The sequence below is a fragment of the Chlorocebus sabaeus genome, chromosome 21 (assembly GCF_047675955.1).
Source record: "Chlorocebus sabaeus isolate Y175 chromosome 21, mChlSab1.0.hap1, whole genome shotgun sequence".
In the NCBI taxonomy this organism is placed as follows: Eukaryota; Metazoa; Chordata; class Mammalia; order Primates; family Cercopithecidae; genus Chlorocebus; species Chlorocebus sabaeus.
In genome coordinates, this window is record NC_132924.1 from 85,535,769 (window position 1) to 85,554,319 (window position 18,551).

Sequence of the window (18,551 nt, forward strand, 5' to 3'; positions counted from 1 at the left end):
AATCAAATTTAGAATTTTTGAAAATTTTGACAAGTGTAATCAAATTCAGAATTTTGAAGGTATTGCTCTATTCTAATTTGCAAAATCTTGAGACATCTGATGCAGTTTTTATTTTTGTTTCTTTGTTTTCTCAGAATCTCTGTTTCTCGTGTTCTAAAATTGCATGATACTGTTCTTTGATGGGTTTGGCAACCTGGAAAATATTAAGTTCTTGATCTCTCCCCTTCCTCATTTTCTTTGTTCTGGAACACCATGACATAGTGGAGCTCCCAAATTGAATCTTGGGCTGTATTTTTTTTTTTTTCTGTCTGGGATATTTCTCTAAGACAATTTTCCAATTTGTACTGCATTTTATTTTTGGCTAGCATTAAATTACTTGTCTCTGTGTAGCTCCACGCTTCACTCTTACCTCTAAATCCTAGGCCTACCTGAATTCTGCAGAGTCAGTCCCACTGCTACTCACCGTGATAGCCCTGCTAAGGCAGATACCACTCTTCTTACCATGTTCAATACATTTGTTGAGCTCTTCTGTATTGTTTCTTCCTATTTTAATTTTTCTGGTTTGTAATTTGTACTCCTGCTTTTTTACTGGGCTTTTGGGAGGAAGAAGGTATAGAGTGTTCATTTGCATGTTGAGGTTATATGCAGGTGACTTTATGAAACTTGTGGTAACTGCTAGACAAGGGTGGCTGGGTGTTCAGTGTGTAAGAATGCTTGTGTTTTTTTGAAAGTAGAAAAATGCTGTGTGATAGACTAGTTGTTCATTGCTTGATTCTTGATTAATTTTGCCTACTTTCATTATTTTGAGGCTCAAGCATTTTGAAGTATTCATTGTCTGTGACTCCTCTTTGATGGGTACTAAATTTCCTGGGAGTGAATTTAGATACCTGAGATGTAATATATGAAAGGAAAAGCAAATGCTTGAGAATGTCCCTAGATTAGACACTTCATGTGAGAATATTTCTTTTTGTGACCCAAAACTTTTTTTTTTGAGATGAAGTTTCGTTCTTGTTGCCCAGGCTGGAGTCCAATGGTATAATCTCCTGCCTCAGCCTCCTGAGTAGCTGGGATTACAGGCAAGTGCCACCAAACCCAGCTAATTTTGTATTTTTAGTAGAGACAGGGTTTCTCCATGTTGGTCAGGCTGGTCTCTTAACTCCCGACCTCAGGTAATCTGCCTGTCTCAGCCTCCCAAAGTTCTGGGATTATAGGCGTGAGCCACCACGCTTGGCCCCAAAACTCTTCTTAAAGGTGGCCTTGCAGGTACATTATAGTTAAAATGAAGTAGGTTGTCTTGCTTTGTTCTTAAGTGGCTCTCCAGAAGTCTAACTGGTCTAGAGGCAGTCTTATCCCCCTCACTGGTGTATAGTTGAATTCAAACTTGAATGTGAGGTTTGGGTTTACATCTCATCTCTGCCACTTATAATCAGTGTATCCCTCAACAGTTAAATTCCTTAGTCTCCATGTTCTTCCCCCTTCAGGGGAGGTTAATATTCCACAAAGTTAGAAGATTACAGGAGAGAGGAAAAGTAGTAAATGCCCCAAAATGAGGCAGTTACTTCTATTATATCTTCGAAGGATAGATGGTTTAAGGCAGATCAGGTAGTTGGGAGATTTCTTAAAATCAGCATGATAAGAGCTAACATGAACATTTTCATTATTCAGAAAAATATGACATAGATTTTTAACGTATAATATGTTTCTGAGAAAAGCTACTAGTTATATTGTCTTCGTCCAAGAATTGGTCTTTGGGTACAGATGAGGCTTGAGAAAATGACATTCCCTCTTAGACTAGGTAGTGTGAAGGGGGAAAATAAAATGACATTCCTCTTCCCCCAAAGCCGAGTGAGGTCCATATGGGATATAGGTGTAAAGAAAATTTTGGACTGGGCATGGTGGCTCATGCTTGTAATCCCAGCACTTTGGGAGGCTGAGGTGGGTGGATCACTTGAAGTCAGGAGTTCAAGACTAGCCTGACCAACACGGTGAAACCCCATCTCTACTAAAAATAAAAAAATTAGCCGGGCATGGTGGCACATGCCTGTAATTCCAGCTACTCGGGAGGCTGAGGCAGGAGCATCCAGAGGCAGAGGTTGCAGTAAGCTGGGATCATGCCCCTGCACTCTGGCCTGGGTGACAGAGCAAGACTCCAACTCAAAGAAAATTCTGTGGAACACATTTTCTCACTGACATGAAAAATGTTTCAAAGATGAATAATGTCTATCAAGCCATGGCAATGGAAGTGAGGATGATAAAGGATTGCACAGCTGTGTACAACCTCACTGTTAGTATCCTGCTGGTATAGTTGGTCTCCTCATCACTGTAGCATCTTTTATGTACAGCAGAGGGCAGAAGCTCCTTGGCATGTATGTGAGGGAACCACATAAATGGAAGGCTGATATTCCTGAGAAAGGAAGATGTGCAAACACTCACAGAATAAAGCCTTTGTAAAGGAAAAGCGGCTGATGAGATGGAGTGCTTCCTTCACCTGCGGTGGGTCTGTAGCCATGAAACCGCCCACTCACAATTGCTTTTTGTAGCTACTGGAAGCACTAGGCCTCTGACCTGTCATCATCCTTGTTATGATGTCATAATCATATTCTGTCCCTGTTTATTGCAGTTCTCTGGTTTGTCTGGAGTGTTTGCAAGTCAGTCATCATAGTGGCAGATTCTGCCTGCTACAGGATATTTATATATGGAAACATACCATGGCAGGAGTGCTGGAAAGGTGGTGCCAGCTTACACAGTTGCTTCAGCCAAATAAGGACGGTAACTTCAAGCCAATAAAAACCTCATCAGTTACCAACTAAATCAGGACATGGTGTTTTTTTGTTGTTTTCTTTTTAAAGCATAGTTTTAGTAATATGTTTACTAAAAACCTTAGACATTATGAAAAAAGTCAGGATTTGGAATCTTACACTGCTTGGCTAAATTAAGACTAAATATAGACCAACAGTTTCACACTGGAGCTTATGGGCCTCATAGGAGCACCTGTATGCTGGAGAAAGGCAAAGAGAGAACTACAGAATTTGTAGAAACGTTTTGTTGTGGTTGCTTCTGAACAATTAGTTTTTGTTTGTTTGTTTTGTTTTTCTGGTAACCTAGCAGTCAAAGCTCACATTTTTGTAAGTAACTTGCATGCTATTACTCTACTGAGACTGAATTAGTATTATTGAGTCTGGGAAGTTTTTGTTGCATGTGCTGTGTTTTTCATTTTTGATAGAAATGATTTAGACTTGATTTTAAAAATTACTTCCTGAACATGAAGAGGCATTGACTTGGAAATGAAATTAAAGAACAAATTACCATGACTTATTCAATAAAACTACTTATTAGCTTTGAATTATGCCCTATTATAACTATTCTGATTTTGTGGCAAGCAATACTGGTGTGAGTTATTTCTATGGTTTGATACCAAGCACCTGTGGTTAAAAAATTAAAGCACAAGGCAATTTTTCATAGACAATTATCTTTATTTGTCAGAATATTTATTTGTAAATAGCAAAATAATTCTTAAATGACAAAAAAATCAACTGTTAGCAGTGATCTAAACCAGAGGAAAATTAAATTACTTACATGTTTCCAGTCAAGGTATAAGAAAGGGTTCTGTTAAAGGGATTCTGCTTTAGCCAATCTTGGTGAATAAGAAATTTGCACACTGGAGTTGAAAAGGAGGGTCAAATTAGTGTGATGAAGAATAGCTAGTAACACTGGCTTCTCCAGGTTTGCTGGTTGTTCCTAGATGCCCTCATTTGGAGATGCCAAAGATAGCAACTACTGGGTGTCAAACAGCTGTGGGGCCTGGTTTTAGGCCCATGTGACCTTGTATCCATTTACTAGCAGACTCATGAGTCATTTGCAAGTCATTTGCAGGCTCTTGGAGCCCTGGAACAGCACCCATCTCAGTTTTCTGTGCTAGTTCTTTATTTTTCCACTTGCATGTTGCAGTTCATTAAAAAAAAATTGGAATAGCATATATTTACATTGTGACTTCACTCTAAAGAAGACATTTTCTTTCAGAGCACATCATGGCTCACTAGGTTGCTGTCTTAGTTTTTTTGGAGTCACCTTTTGAGTAGATAGCAAGGCCAGTAATTTGGAGATTTTATTAGCTGTACTTTTTTTTTTTTTTTAAGACAGAGTCTCACTCTGTCGCCCAGGCTGGAGTGCAGAGGTGCGATCTCAGCTCACTGCAAGCTCCACCTCCCAGGTTCACGCCATTCTCCTGCCTCAGCCTCCCGAGTAGCTGGGACTACAGGCACCCGCCACCTCGCCTGGCTAGGTTTTTGTATTTCTTAGTAGAGACAGGGTTTCACTGGGTTAGCCAGGATGGTCTTGATCTCCTGACCTTGTGATTCGCCCGTCTCGGCCTCCCAAAGTGCTGGGATTACAGGTGAGAGCCACCAGGCCTGGCCTATTAGCTCTACTCTTAAAGTCAGTTTTTGTGGCTGTGATTTTTTAGCTAGGTCTCTATTTTGTAAACATTAATTAAGCCTCAGTATGAAACTTAAGCAACAGCAGATACATTCCTGAAGGGGAAGCTAAGGCTCAAGGCTATTAAGTCAGAGATCCAAAAATAACCATGCTTCAGTTACCACACCTAAAATAGAAGCTGTGTGTGGAACAATGGTCCTGTAATGTGGCACATAAAACATTTTTTCCTGGTCAAATATTACTGTTTCGTCAAATATTAGTATAAATAAATGATAAAATATAAAACACGTCTAAAAGAATTGTTTTAAAATCCGTGACTAGGCGTGAGTGAATATTTTGGGGCCTTGGATTTATCTGCAAAAGGATAAGATTCTAAGGCCCTTTTACTCTGTTTGTTGCTGCTTTTTAATTTTTTAAAATTGTCATATCAAGTCATAGGAATGCTCTATGAAGTATATTTGGAATTCAGTAATATCAATAAAGTGCTACGGTAGTATCTTATCTGAAAACTCAGGGAATTGTTTGTTTTTATTAATTAAAATTTCAGGATAAGTGAAACATACTTTTTTAGCTTTAACTCTAAAAAATACTTTAGTCCACGACTTTTTGAGCTCACTTTCTTAGCTAGGGTTCTGGTAGCATATTTTTCACAAGTACCAGTAGTTTTAGGTATTACTGGGAAACTGCTGTTTTTGTTTGTTTGTTTGTTTGTTTGTTTAATATTTTAGACTATAGTTTAAGTTGCTCAGTAAATGTCTGATACATTTTCCCCCATATCTTCTTTAGGTGTATACTTTTTTTTTTTTTCTGAATTTGGTTTCTCCCAACTCTATATTTCTCTTCATTCTGTAGTTGAGTTTTAAAAGAAATTTTTGCAATAACAGGAAGTACACAGTGTGTTGTCAAATATGCACAGGCACCATATTTTATCGCATTGACTTTATAGAGTCCAGATAGACATTACATGAGGATTTTTATCCTCAATCTTATTTCTGTTCATGTACTTATTATTAACTGCCTCCAATTCTTTTGAAAATGGTGAGATTTAAATCCTAAATAAACATTTCAGGTGTTCCATCTTAACATAAGTCGCCAACTTCTAAACCTGGCACTGGGAATTTGAAGAATAGGATTGGTCCCTACTCTAAGGAGTTTTCAGTCTATCGGGGGAAATCAAAGATGTAAGCAAATAAGTGCAATAAAATACTATAGATGTTCTGATAGAAGAATGTAAAGAATCCAACAAAGGCAAAAGGAAAGACAGGTTTGTTCTGTCTTCTTAGGGGAAGTGATGTTTGAGCTGAGTCTTGAGGCAGGATTAGGAAGGGATATAGAAAAGAAAAGTAGCACAAAGCAAGACTCAGTGAACGCTGAACAAAAGGCCTGATTCCAGCTCTGCTACCAGGCAAATGTGTGATCCTGGGCATTTACCTCGCCGAGCTTCCATTTCCTCATTTGCGGAAAGGATGGGGGCTAAAGCACATCTAACACCATTTCTAGATCGAAAAGTCCTCTATCATGATTAGACTCGATAACCATGAAAGGAAAAGCTTTTATAGTAATTGAAATTTGTCTTCCTAGAGCCTTCTTTTCACATAATTAAATGGCCACAAGTTCTCTGTTTTGCTAGAGATACATCTCCACATAAACCTTTTAAACTCACCAGGCTTTTCAGTGTTGCTTGCAGTTGTGCTGTCATTAGAGAATATTACTTTTAATATTTAATAAACCTCAAGCTATTTATTACATAAGTGACCTCAGTCTAAGGGAAACCCAGGTGGAAGAGATCTTGGAGGTCCTGAAGTCTAGCAGGATTTCTCTCTATAGCATCTAAGTTTGCTAAGATTGTTGTCCTGGGGACTCACAGTCAGCATCTTATGGCTAAAGGAAATGTGTGAAGGGAAGGACTTATATGCCATATGGAGGAAGGCTATAAAAATTGCAATTTTCTATTAAAGCCTCCTGCAATTAGAATGGTTCATGGTAATATTCTCTTCCTTCAGAATGTTTTATGGCCACTGCTGACTAGCTTAATTTTGTGTACCTAGTCTTCTTGCACAAAGGATTTGAGGCATCTCACCAGAATATGAACAATGTAATAAAAGAGAAAAATTTAAAAATCAGTTACAAAACAAAAAACAGATCCAGGGAAAGTATAGGCAGAGCTGAGAAATCTGAGGAGGAGAAAAGAGCATTTGCAGAGAAGCAGGGTGTACACGGATGTACAATTCTTAAAATTGGGCCACACATTTGACTGTGAGCTTCCTGGCAAGCAAAGCAAAAAGAACGATTACAAAGTGGTCCACAGAAGGAAATATTTTTTTTCTGGATAAGCCAAGTTCTCTAGACCCTTAGCTGAAAATAGTATTTGTGGGTGGTTCTTCATAGGCCCGTATGGCTTCCTGATGGCTGTGCTTCTTGTGAAGTTGAGTTCACAAGCCCAACCTCTTGTTTTTAACGTCAGTGTTTTCTTCCAGGGACAATGACTCATTCTTCCCAGGACACTGGTTCTTGTGGCATTCAGGAAGATGGAAAGCTTTATGTGGTGGATTCCATAAATGACTTAAACAAATTAAACCTCTGTCCAGCCGGATCGCAGCATCTGTTCCGTATGTGTGCTGGGGAAGGCAGAGCGGCCCCTCCTAGCTTCTAGGCTACCTAAAAATAGCCACTGCTGACTGGATGTGTGGATGTGGTGGGGGCGGAGTGGGCATTAGGAAGAGGTTGGCACTGGAAATGTTATTTGTTGTTAGGGAAGTTTTGCTTCTGTTTTCTGAACACTTGACAGGATTATGGGCTTTCTTGGCTCCAACACAAGATTTGAACTCTTGACTTCAAATATTCTGAGATCCTGGGGCCTCAGATCTCTGGAAAGGGGTGGAGCCTGCAAAGCTGGACTCCTGGAGGCTCGCTCATCCCTCTCCCAGTGACCATGGCTCGGTTACCGATGGGGACCGCTTCCCACAAGAGTGTTGTTTTATAGCAGATTTGCCAAGAGAATGCGCAATCCAGAGCATTTTCTACTTACAAATTACAAATTGTGCAATTAAGGGTTGGAAAAAGGGGGTGGGGGATGCAAAATAACATCTGCTAAATATTAAACGTGTATCTTGCCTCCTAAATATTATAAATGAGCTCTATCAGATCACTCTGAGCGCCATCTTTTCTAGCTTAAACGCTGACATTCAAACACCGGTGTTAATTGCTCACTTGCCATTTGTTTCATATACACTCTAAACTTATTGTCCCAATGTTATATCTATCATTTCCTGTCTAAACCCTTTCTAAATTCCTCCTTTTTCTTCATTTTAATAAGTTCAAATTTTCAACTGTTTTTATTGCAGTCAGTCTCAATAGAATTAGAAGTTTGGGTATCAGCCTACACTGTTGCTTTGATTAGGAAGCAAAAGTGACTGAAGAGTATGGCATAGGATGTACTTACAAGGCATGGGACATAAGCCACCCATCTGTCCATAATCACGTGGCACAGTGAGTGGGACCAATTCAACGTAGGAGAGTATGCAAAAAGTAATCCAATGATCTCCACTACCCCAGGTTTCTGTGTTGCTTATTCAATTTAATCTGGGTGTTATTAGGCAAGTAGACCTTGCAAAAATGGTGATTAAATGCAGACAATTCTTGGTTTGAGTGAACCAAGCTGTTGATAAAATGTAACTGCATTCTCAGTTCAACTGAACCTTGCTTCCAGAGCATATCCATCCAGAAGACAGCTTTAAGAGAACAATGAGAACACTTGGACACAGAAAGGGGAACATCACACACCGGGTCCTATTGTGGGGAGGGAGGCGGGAGGGATAGCATTAGGAGATATACCTAATGTAAATGACGAGTTAATGGGGGCAGCACACCAACATGGCACGTGTATACATATGTAACAAACCTGCACGTTGTGCACATGTACTCTAGAACTTAAAGTATAATAAAAATAAATAAATAAATAAAATTTATTAAAAAAAAAAAAAAAAGAAACCAAAATAGGTCAGGGCCATTTTTGTTTAAATGGATGTAGGCGTAACTGATTATTCCTATAATAAAAGAAGTTTCCAGGGAGATATCCCAGAGCATTCAATTGAGTCTTCCACCCGGCATAGGTGTCCCACACCCAGTTCTGTTTTACTCCTGGGTTACTTTGGGAAAGGGTAATAGAACTTCTATCACTCTTAGACTTTAACTTCTATATTCCCTTCCCCCACACACAAAAATTCATGTTCTGCTATTTCAGTGTTAAGACAGTCTTCAAAGAACTTTCCAAACAGGTCTAAGGCGATAGCTTAACCCTGCTTACTCCTTGAATACCAATAGAGAAGAGGGTAAATAATTCACAGATTTCTCTCTGCCCAAAGACATTCCTAAAACAGAAGTCACTTTCTAGGCTTGTCAGAGAGAAACTGGGTGTATCCATTACTCATGGTCTAACAGTGGGGTACTGTTCAGTTCTGCTGACAAGTTGTATGCTGAGCAGTTTTTGTCCTTGTTTTTTGTTTGTTTCGTATTAGCTCTAGAGGACAAAATCCCAGTCCTTGGCACAAACTCAGGAAATGGAAGCCGGAGTCTGTTTTTTGTGGGGCTGCTAATTGTGCTGATTGTCAGCCTGGCACTGGTTTTTTTCGTGATATTTCTAATAGGTAAGTACCACCACAGGTTTCTTTTTTATTGCTTGTATGCATTTATTCATAGCTGGCTGACTTTGCTCCTGCAGAGTTTGCACCCTCCAGTCAATGCTTCCCGGTGGTCAATGCTTACATTGAAAGAAGGAGGAATGCCTCGAGTGAACCCTGCTGGCTGAGGACAGGGTCCCTTGGGCACAAACCCACTGCGGAAGCCCACAGTGCCAGAAGTCCATGAATGTGTATGTTGAATAATTCTATAGCACTTTAATTTCTCACTTGGAGACTCTAGCTGCCCAATGGAAGGCAACTTATTTTGGTTGATTCTACCTTTACTTTATCCAATGCCCAGATTTCTCCACTAAATTCAGATCTATAACACATAGTCACATTGAGGCTTTGAACTGAACTCGCTCCCAGGTTTTCTCACTTGCATATCATCCTAGACATCAATGAGAAGCACTTGAGGGCTTGTACAAGGCCCCAGAGACAGTGTTGGAGATGTATAAATGTGGCTTCTTTCCAATTTGATCATGTTCAGGCAACCTGCTCCTAATATAACCTGCTTTGTCTGCTCCTGGCCTGGGTCATGCATGTTGTGACCTTGAGTGGTGACTCAGACTTCCCCACCTCAGCTTCTCAGTCAAGGATCCTTCAAGCCTCCAGCGCCGCCACCCTCTCTGCCTTGGATGTGGGAGGGGTGCTGTCCACCTGTGGTGCTGTCGCCCTGTTCTGAGCATTGCCTCTTCCCACGGAGCCCACAAGTTTCCCCTCTCATCTGGAATTATTTTAATTCTCTTCCAGATGACTTAAGAGTAGATGGAGCCTAAGGGAAGGTGTCATCTTTGATATGTTTTTGCCTGGGTGTACTGCACTGTCATTTCTTCCACCCCTGAGTGCTTTATAGCTTTTGGAAGGGCTCTAATTTAATCTCATTCAGGATTAGAGGAGGCAGAGGTGGTGATGATGATGAGAGGAGACAGGTGGGCAGAGTTCATGATGACCCTTTCACTACTTCCAATCCCATTTCCTCCCCTGAAGACTCCTCCCTCTTTGCAGCTTGAACGTCTTTAGCCTCTGGAGAAAAAGGGACTGGGAGGGCGGGGTCATGTTTAATTGCTTCTCTTGCACCTGGCTGATGCCCTTTTGCATTTAGAAGCTAACATGTGAACTATTTTTACAATAGTTGCAAACTTGCATCTGATGATCAGTTAGGGGAGGCTTGGCTACTGAACCAGCAATGCCAGAAAGAGCACATGGGCTAGTATTCTGAACCGTTACTCCAACATAAATTAATGCTGGGCATGTCATTCTACCACACCCGCCTGGGGGTAATAACCAAGTTAAACTGTTAGGAAATTTTAGGTATGTCTACAGACATGTAAACATCTCCCCAACCCGCCAAATTCTTTTTTTCTGTGAGATAAGTAGCAAGATTGAGGGAAATAATACTAAATGCTATATACTGAGTCATTACTCTGTCCCAGACACTGTGCTAAGCCCTTGATACCTCTTTGTTCACAACCTCGTAACAACTCCGTAGTGTAGAATCCATTATTATTATTATTATTATTATTATTATTATTATAAGATGAAATCTTACTCTGTTGCCCAGGCTGGAGTGCAGTGGTGTCATCTCAGCTCACTGCAATGCCACCTCCCAGGTTCAAGTGATTCTCCTGCCTCGGCCTCCCAAGTAGCTGGTACTACAGGTGTAAGCCACCATGCCCAGCTAATTTTTGTATTTTTAGTAGAGATGGGGTTCCACCATGTTGGCCAGGCTGGTCTCGAACTCCTGACTTCAGGTGATCCTCCCACCTTGGCCTCTCAAAGTGCTGGGATTACAGGTGTGAGCCACCACACCTGGCCAATTCCATTATTATTTTGGTTTTATGAATGCTGAAACTGAGGTTTAGAGAGATCTATTAATGTGGCCAAGGTCATGTTGCTAATAAGTGGCAAATTGGGGCTCAAGGACACTCCACTTGACATCAAAGACTATGTACTTTATCAACATCACTATGTTCCACTTGTATGAATAGCATATTTTATATTTGCCTTGAGTGTTTTTTTTATTGAAGACAAAGTCATATTAAGTGAGAAACAGAAAGATCAGGTGAATAAAGAAGAGTATCTTTTTATTGGACAATTGCTCTGTGTTGGATACATTAAGTTTATTATCTTAAATCTTTCCTCTAGCCATCTTAGAAAATTTAACTCTGATAAGCAACCTCAGAGTGTTCCATTCTGTATCTTATTTCCAAAGATCTTGTGTATTTGGAAAATATTGTTTTTCCATTCTAATGGGTGGTCTGAGGGGGAATGATTACACAATCATTTTGGGCCGGTAATTCAGAACAAGCAGACTTAGGTCAAAATAGGCTGGAACCCAAAGAATGTAATTTCTCAAATAAGGAGTGAAAACCTTTTTCTGAGAATGGGTCTCAGAATGAAGCAGCACAGCAATCACGTCTGGGAGGATAATCAAATATGCCGACAGTTTCCTGTGGTTGCTCACAGCAAGGTCTTTTTTAGCCATAATTGGTGTGAAGTTGCCAAAGGTAGCCTAGGCTGGCACCAAGAGATTGTAAAAACAATTCACTGGCTAGGAAACTTCAGTCTTCACCGGTTTCTCTCCTGGGCTTCTGGCATGCATGGATATGGGAACGGGGATTTGCCAAGAGTGTCTTTCAGCATCAGCTGAGCACCAGTGTGGGGCTCTGATGAATTTCAGTGGAACACAGTGGAAACCAATGTAACACGGTCTGTTTTCTGTTTTGAAGTTCAAACTGGAAACAAGATGGATGATGTGTCAAGAAGACTAACAGCTGAAGGAAAAGACATAGATGATCTTAAGAGAATAAACAATATGATTGTAAAGCGACTCAACCAATTGGACTCTGAACAAAACTAAAGAAATTATTTTCTGAGAGCAACTGCTAACACCTTGAGCTTCTTACTTTCCTGGGAGTGTACAGGGTTAGGAACTGAGAAACTGCACTTCTTCAGGCAACAGGTGATCTGATCAGGGAACCCACCCCTGGGGCCCACTTTCTGCAGCAAGATGGGATCAACCCCAAGGCAAGTGGGTATGGGAATAGCAACTAAAAAGGGGTGAATTTGTCTCAGCCCCCTTTTATGGTAGGACACTTCATCTTTAATGGGGTTAAGGGTGGGCGGCTAGCAGGGAGGAGAATCAACAGAAGGCAAGAGAACTTGACTACGCACATACAGGTTCTTACCGAAGGAGCTTTGCTACCAGAACAAATTCACTGTGTCAGTGAAGTTCATGACATCTCATGCACCTTTACAGATGCCTGGGAAAGCCTGAGAAATTCATTGAGTTTTATGTGTTGAAGGGAACCAGGTGATTACTCTTTTCAATAAGATGGATTCTGCTCAGGTGATTAGAATTTAACTCTATTTCCCCAGGGACAGCAATGGGTGGGCCCCAGAGCTAGTTGCTGTCTAGTGTTTGCTGGTGAAAACATGAGCAGTAGTTATGGCATTGGACCTGGTTATGTAGGGTTGGAGGTTGAAAGGGAAAGCCTAATTAATTCAACTAATGTTTATTAAGCTCCTACTCTGTGCAAATCACTCTACTCTAGAGGAGCTTCCATAAGAGTGCAGGGTAAAGAAAGGAGATGGACAGTTATATGTAATTATATAAGCTTCGTTTACTTTGTTTCTCATGAAAAATCCCCTTTGGTACCCTGCTGATTGATTTGGAAGAAATCTGGTAGGTTTGTGGCCTTTGCTAAATTACACTAGGAAATTATGTAGTTAGAATATTTGGAACCTGCATTAGTTCCAGCAACGAAAGTAAGACACACAGCATATGACATAAGATACAGTGTGAAATAAATGAGTTTAAAAAGCATATGAGTCTTAGAAAATCTTTTATTTAATATAAAAATATTCTACCAGTCATGAAGAATGTATTATGATTTTATCATTTTGGGTTGATCAAAAACATTTGGGTTTACTAGGATATTAAACATTCACTTTATAACACTAAATAGTTAATGAAATAAACACAACACATTTTGCTTATCCAGTTTTGCACTCAAAAACCATTTGTATTGATACTCTTTTTCTTAAAATTGGTAGCTATCATGCAGAACATTGTTAAAATGAGAAATTTGCAATTACTAGAAAATCTTTTTTGACCTATTGATAGAGTATGGCAAAAATCATTGTTATCACGATTTGTTGTAAAGTTGTTTCAGAAACTGATGATCTGATGCAACAATTCTTTGAGAAAATCACTTATTTCTTTCCTTTCTGTATGCTGTTATTATACTTTTCTCCCTTTTCTGTCTAAACAGTGGATATATTTCATCCTCAGTGATAACCTTTAGTCCGAGAAATTTATGGTTTTTACAACATAAAATAGTGTCAGATAACTCATTTTATTCCTCTTTTTGGAGCCAATGTTTTTTGATCTGTACTGTCCTGCCTGTATTACACAGACAGAGGTGTGGTGACGCCTCCGACCCTCACAGTCTGGAAGACATCAGTCACCACAACTCCCGGTACTGGGTATTGGATTCACAAATTAACAGTGTCCACTGAACGTGTTTAAAAAGTATTGACTGGCTACAGATAATCTTATGGTAGTTAAATACAGCAGTTAAGAACATGGGTTTGGGGATCCAACATCCTGGTTTGAATCCTGGTGCCACCACTTATTGTGACTTTGGGGAAATTAACTTAATTTTTTGTTTTCAGTAAAATAGAATAATTAGATAATCGATTTCATAGTATTATGAGGCTTTAAAAAGGTTATACATATAAAGGACTTAAAAATATAAAGGACTAAATAAATGTTATTTGTTATTATAATGATATTGTTAAAAGTAGTAGGTGTGGCATAGTGGAAATAATCGGCTACATTTAAACCTCTATTGGTGAGACTAAGGACCAAAAATTGTTTTTGTGGCATGGTTTAAGATGATAGCCACCCTGATCTCTTCTGACCACGGATGATGGTGTGAGAGTCTTTTAGCAAAATCACTCGTTAAGTTACAGTATAACAGGTGATCAGTATAAGCAGGAGGGTTTGTTGTTTTCCAAATGATCTAGTCTGAAGAACATAAGGATCCACATTCACCTACCCGCGCTGGAGCCAGGAACCTGTCTGTCTGCCCTGGGCTAAGGGCTTGACCCACAGGGTGCACTGGGAGGAGGGAGTGGGACACTAAAGGTAAGGCCCAGGAGAAGCAAAAGGAATAGAAGGGACAGCTGAACCAAGACATGTCCTGATAGGAAAAGATAACAGAGTTTTGCACTATTCTTTGGACTTTGGCTGTGTTCACAAAAGGCTGAGACAGAGATGATTGTTCTACTAACAGATTTTATCTGCACGCCCTTCCTGATGTTGCTAGGCATTATGGGAGGATCACACTTATCTTTTGACTCTAGGTCCAATGCTGTGTACTTTGTATTCTACCATAAGGACCCTGGAAGAATCTTCTTATAGCCCCACAAATTCTTCTGTCTTGGTAACCACCTATAGGTGGGCCTGGCCCAGCTCTGCATACCACACACTGCTGTGACACATGGAGGCTGTTGGGTCTTGGAGCTACCTGGAACTAGGTGGCCCTGGCTTCTAGTAAGGCCACTGAGCTGCAACCTAAGGGATACAGGGTACTTATCACTCAGGAATAGACCAGGGTCATCTGGCCAGGACTCTGTCAATGAGCACCAATCCCAAAGCAAGAACAAAGCAACAAGGAGATATGAAAATAACACAAAACAACTGTTTTGTTCTTGGTAAAAATAGCCTGGGGAAAAGGGAAGAATCTTGGTGCGCACGTCATTTGGACTAACTGAGGTATCTTGGAATATATTGTGCAAACCATCATCTTATAACAAATTTTTATTGCTTAGAAAAAAAATTAATGGAAACAAGTTCTCCTTGAGTCAGGGCATAAAAATAATTTTATTCCAGCTTAACATAATGACCCTATTTATATTCAGGAGAGAAGGATAAGCAAAAGAGATCAATCATCAGAAAAGACTGGTAATCTATCCCCTCTGTGAATGAGTTTGCCCCCAGGAAGCTATGAAAAGAAGAGACAGCCTTAGAACTGTGGTCAGGCAGTGTATTTTCTTTTAAGGAAAAATAAAAATGTTCTTATTGGAATTCGTGCAGCCACTTATTTGGTGAAGATGAAGATTTCTCAGTAATTTTTTTTTTTTCACATGGGGAAAACATTACTGAAATGTAATTCTACTTTTTATGAGGATGAAAATGATTTTTTAAAAAGCAATGAAAAAACAACACAGAACAAAAATCCATTTAATAAATGGGTACTAGGCATGTACACTGTGCCCAGCAGTGGGGCCGTGCTGGGCTGTCCTGTGCTGGATACTACAAGGGGTCTCAGAGGCGGTGAAGGCATGGTCCCTTCAAAGAGGCTTCCGATCTGGTCGTGCAAATAAGCCATGTACAGGCAACCAGTAATGATCTGTAATCATTAATCAGAAATAGCCGTTCCTCAGTGTGCCCATCCGAGTATCACTTGAGAGGCTGGAAAAACCTTGATTCTTGGACCGTGACCTCAGCTATTCTGACTTAGCAGGCATGGGGTGGGACTAGAAATTCCTATTATGAAATGCTGCTGTGATGATTCTGGTGCTCAGTTTGGGTGGCTGGACTGATAATGGATTCAGAGTAAGCTTGGGTTCTGATTCTGGTTCTATGCACGAGTAACAGTGTGGCCTTGATCGTGTTCCTGAATTCCCCTGACTTTCAGCATTTTCTTCTGTATCATGGGAGGGTGTTGCTGTTGGTGAGAATAAGGGAGTTGACACAAAGCCCTTCAGTCTCTGTGTTGTTTATAAGTTACTAAAAAATTAAGTGAACTTAAATTGTATATTAAAGAGGGGGTCCATTCTGTAGATATTATTTTCAATGTTTAGGCAACACTAGTAATCTCTTGTCCAAGAACCCCCAAATGTGTTCAGAAGAACATGCCTGTGTCACTTCCTCCCTCACTCATTTTTATTTTCTCTTTATTTCCATCCCATTCCTGTACCTCCGGTCCCACTTGTCTTGACCTCCTCAACTGCACAGAGCTTAGGTTCCAGTGTATGGGGCTGTTGAGGGCTATTTTGATAGCAGGTATGAGCAAGCTCCTGGGAACCCTGAAGGGTGAGGGACCGGAGGAGAGTCCAGGCAAGGGGCTTGCTCTACATACTGCCCCAAGAGAGCCTGGGAAGATCTGGTTGAGAAAAGTAGTGCTGCTCGGGTCTCTGCCTAAGGGAGTGGCTACACATTAGACTCACCCCCGCCTGATCCCACCCACATCAATTACATCAGGATCCACCAAGTCCCATCATTTTGAGTGGGAACTTCCAGTCTTGAGTCTTCTTCAGAAGACATTTTCTAGACCCTGTGATAGGAGAAGATTGACATTCCCTTCTGGGGATGGTCAGATGTCCCTTATTTGATCTAGCCGTATAAGTGACTTAGAAACAACTCTACTCTTCAGATTTAGTGGGATTAAAAATGTAATCAACCAATATTAAAATATTCAATAATCAGTTGGAACCAATGACAGTCATGTGCCGTGAACTGAGACAAGTGATTGATTTATTCCTCAGGAGCTGAGGAGAAAACCAAATGTTAAAGTGAGCAGTGATAGGCTGTTATGTAGTACAGTGCAACTCCTAAAACGGCAAAGAATAAAATTTGTCTTAAATTTAGCTGAGTTTTCTGTCTTTGCAAAAGAGTCAATTTGGACAAAACTTGTGTTGCCCTTGAATTTCCCTCACCACTTCAGGGAAATCAAAAGAAGTCACATAATCGGTCAGAAAGAAATTGACGGAAGCATTTACTTCTGTTTCATTTCTTCGTTTTCTCCTTTTTTTTTCCCTTCAAGATTAGTATTAACATTAACATAACTGGGAATTCTTCTGTAGACATTTGCTTTTTGGCTAGCAATGTGGGGAGTAGGATGTGAAGGTGGATAAGAAGAGAGAAAGCAGCCATACATGAAATACAGAGCCCACCTGCAAGGCGGCAGTGTTTGAAGTCTTCTCAGATGGAGGCAGGCATGAGATATTTCATGTCTTCCCAAGTGGATAAAGAACGATTGATCTGTGAAAAATGCAGTCCTGAATGTAGAGAGTCATGATCCTAATTCTTCATTTCTTGGCCTCATCTGTTCCCTTTTAAATTTTGAAATTTGATTCATTTTTCATGCATGAATCCCTAAAGAAATGAGTTGTAACAGGCTTGTTTCATTAGGAACATTCTTTCTGGATGTGGAGTGCTGCTGCCACAGAGCATTTATTGTTTAATGAACAAATGGAGCAGACCAAACAATTGAAAACCAGTTAATAATTCAATTATGGCTTCTCCACTGCGAAAAATGTCTAATTTGTCATTCCCTAAAATGATTTCAATATTGCCAGAATCAGACTAAATTAGAACTCTACTCTGTGTCCCCTTCCCAAAGCTAGCAAATTTCTTTAATATTCATAAGTCAGGGTCAGCTTCTGAATTGCTGTAAACTTATGTAGAGGCTCAAAAACAGTTTTTTTTATAGACTCAGAAAAACACTGATGAAAGACATAAGGCAGCCTTTGACATTCAGTCTGGGACCTTTTAAAGAAAACATTCCGTGGAGATGCTAGAAAACCCAGGTTCTTGCCATATTACTTGATAGAAGTCACAAACGAATCTTTTAGAATTGTTTTCCCGCCAACTTGATGCAATTCACTCTTCTTTTGAGCCTAGAACTTCATTCGAACCTCTTAGATTTTGCCTTGTAATTGTGTATTTGTGTTGTACCCTTTGTTTGATTCTGGTCTGGGCATCCCCAGCATGTTAGTACATTGCTCACTATCGTGAATTTGTTTAAATGAATTAAGCTAGGAGGAGTTTACAGGCTGCCTGCATTGCCTCTGATTTGTAATTAGAGCAAAGTGGTGTTCACTAATAGGAGAGGAGGGACACCTGGTGGCAGTTGGGTACTTGAAGGGAAGGAGGTCCATTTGAAAGAAAGAAGGCAAGTGAGATGATAAAGTATGTGTGGAATATTGGAGGGAGAGCAAATGGTGGCAACTGACCTAGAACAACTGGAAGCTGCAACTGGAGGAAACGGCCATGAGCAGGCTAAGAGGGCCGCGTAGACAGTGGTGAAAACTGTGGACTTTGGAATTGAAGGACCTGCCTTTGAATCTGGCTCTGCTGCTCACAAGTTGTGTGACTTTGGGTAAGTTATTTACCTTTCCTGGCCTTGATCAGCTCCTCGATAAAATGGGAATAATATCTCACAGACTTGCTCTGACAATTGAACAAAATGATATCTAGCACTTGGTAAGCACTGGATTTATGAGAGGGGCTAATGTTTTTATTTGCAGAAAGAAGGGGGAAAGCAGGGTCTGAGGCCCAGACAAGACCTTCTGCTGGCTCTAGCAAGGGGCTGATGTTTCTTTTGGATTTGAGGAATTTTTCTCAGAAGGGAGCTCTCTGAT

General features: G+C 40.3%; 1 protein-coding gene across 2 annotated transcripts; it reads left to right on the plus strand.

The window, feature by feature from the left end:
- Positions 1 to 3,891: 3,891 nt before the first annotated feature.
- LSMEM1 (leucine rich single-pass membrane protein 1) lies at positions 3,892 to 12,899 on the plus strand. Of its 2 annotated transcripts, XM_007982624.3 has the most exons (3): positions 3,892 to 7,043; positions 8,952 to 9,080; positions 11,846 to 12,899. In XM_007982624.3, exons 1-3 carry the CDS (start codon positions 6,917 to 6,919, stop codon positions 11,974 to 11,976), a joined length of 387 nt encoding a protein of 128 aa, XP_007980815.3. In that variant the 5' UTR covers positions 3,892 to 6,916; the 3' UTR covers positions 11,977 to 12,899. The 2 variants fall into 2 exon arrangements, with proteins under 2 accessions (XP_007980815.3, XP_072865387.1); XM_073009286.1 differs by lacking the exon at positions 11,846 to 12,899 and having other exon boundaries at positions 8,952 to 10,168.
- The last annotated feature ends 5,652 nt before the right edge of the window (positions 12,900 to 18,551 follow it).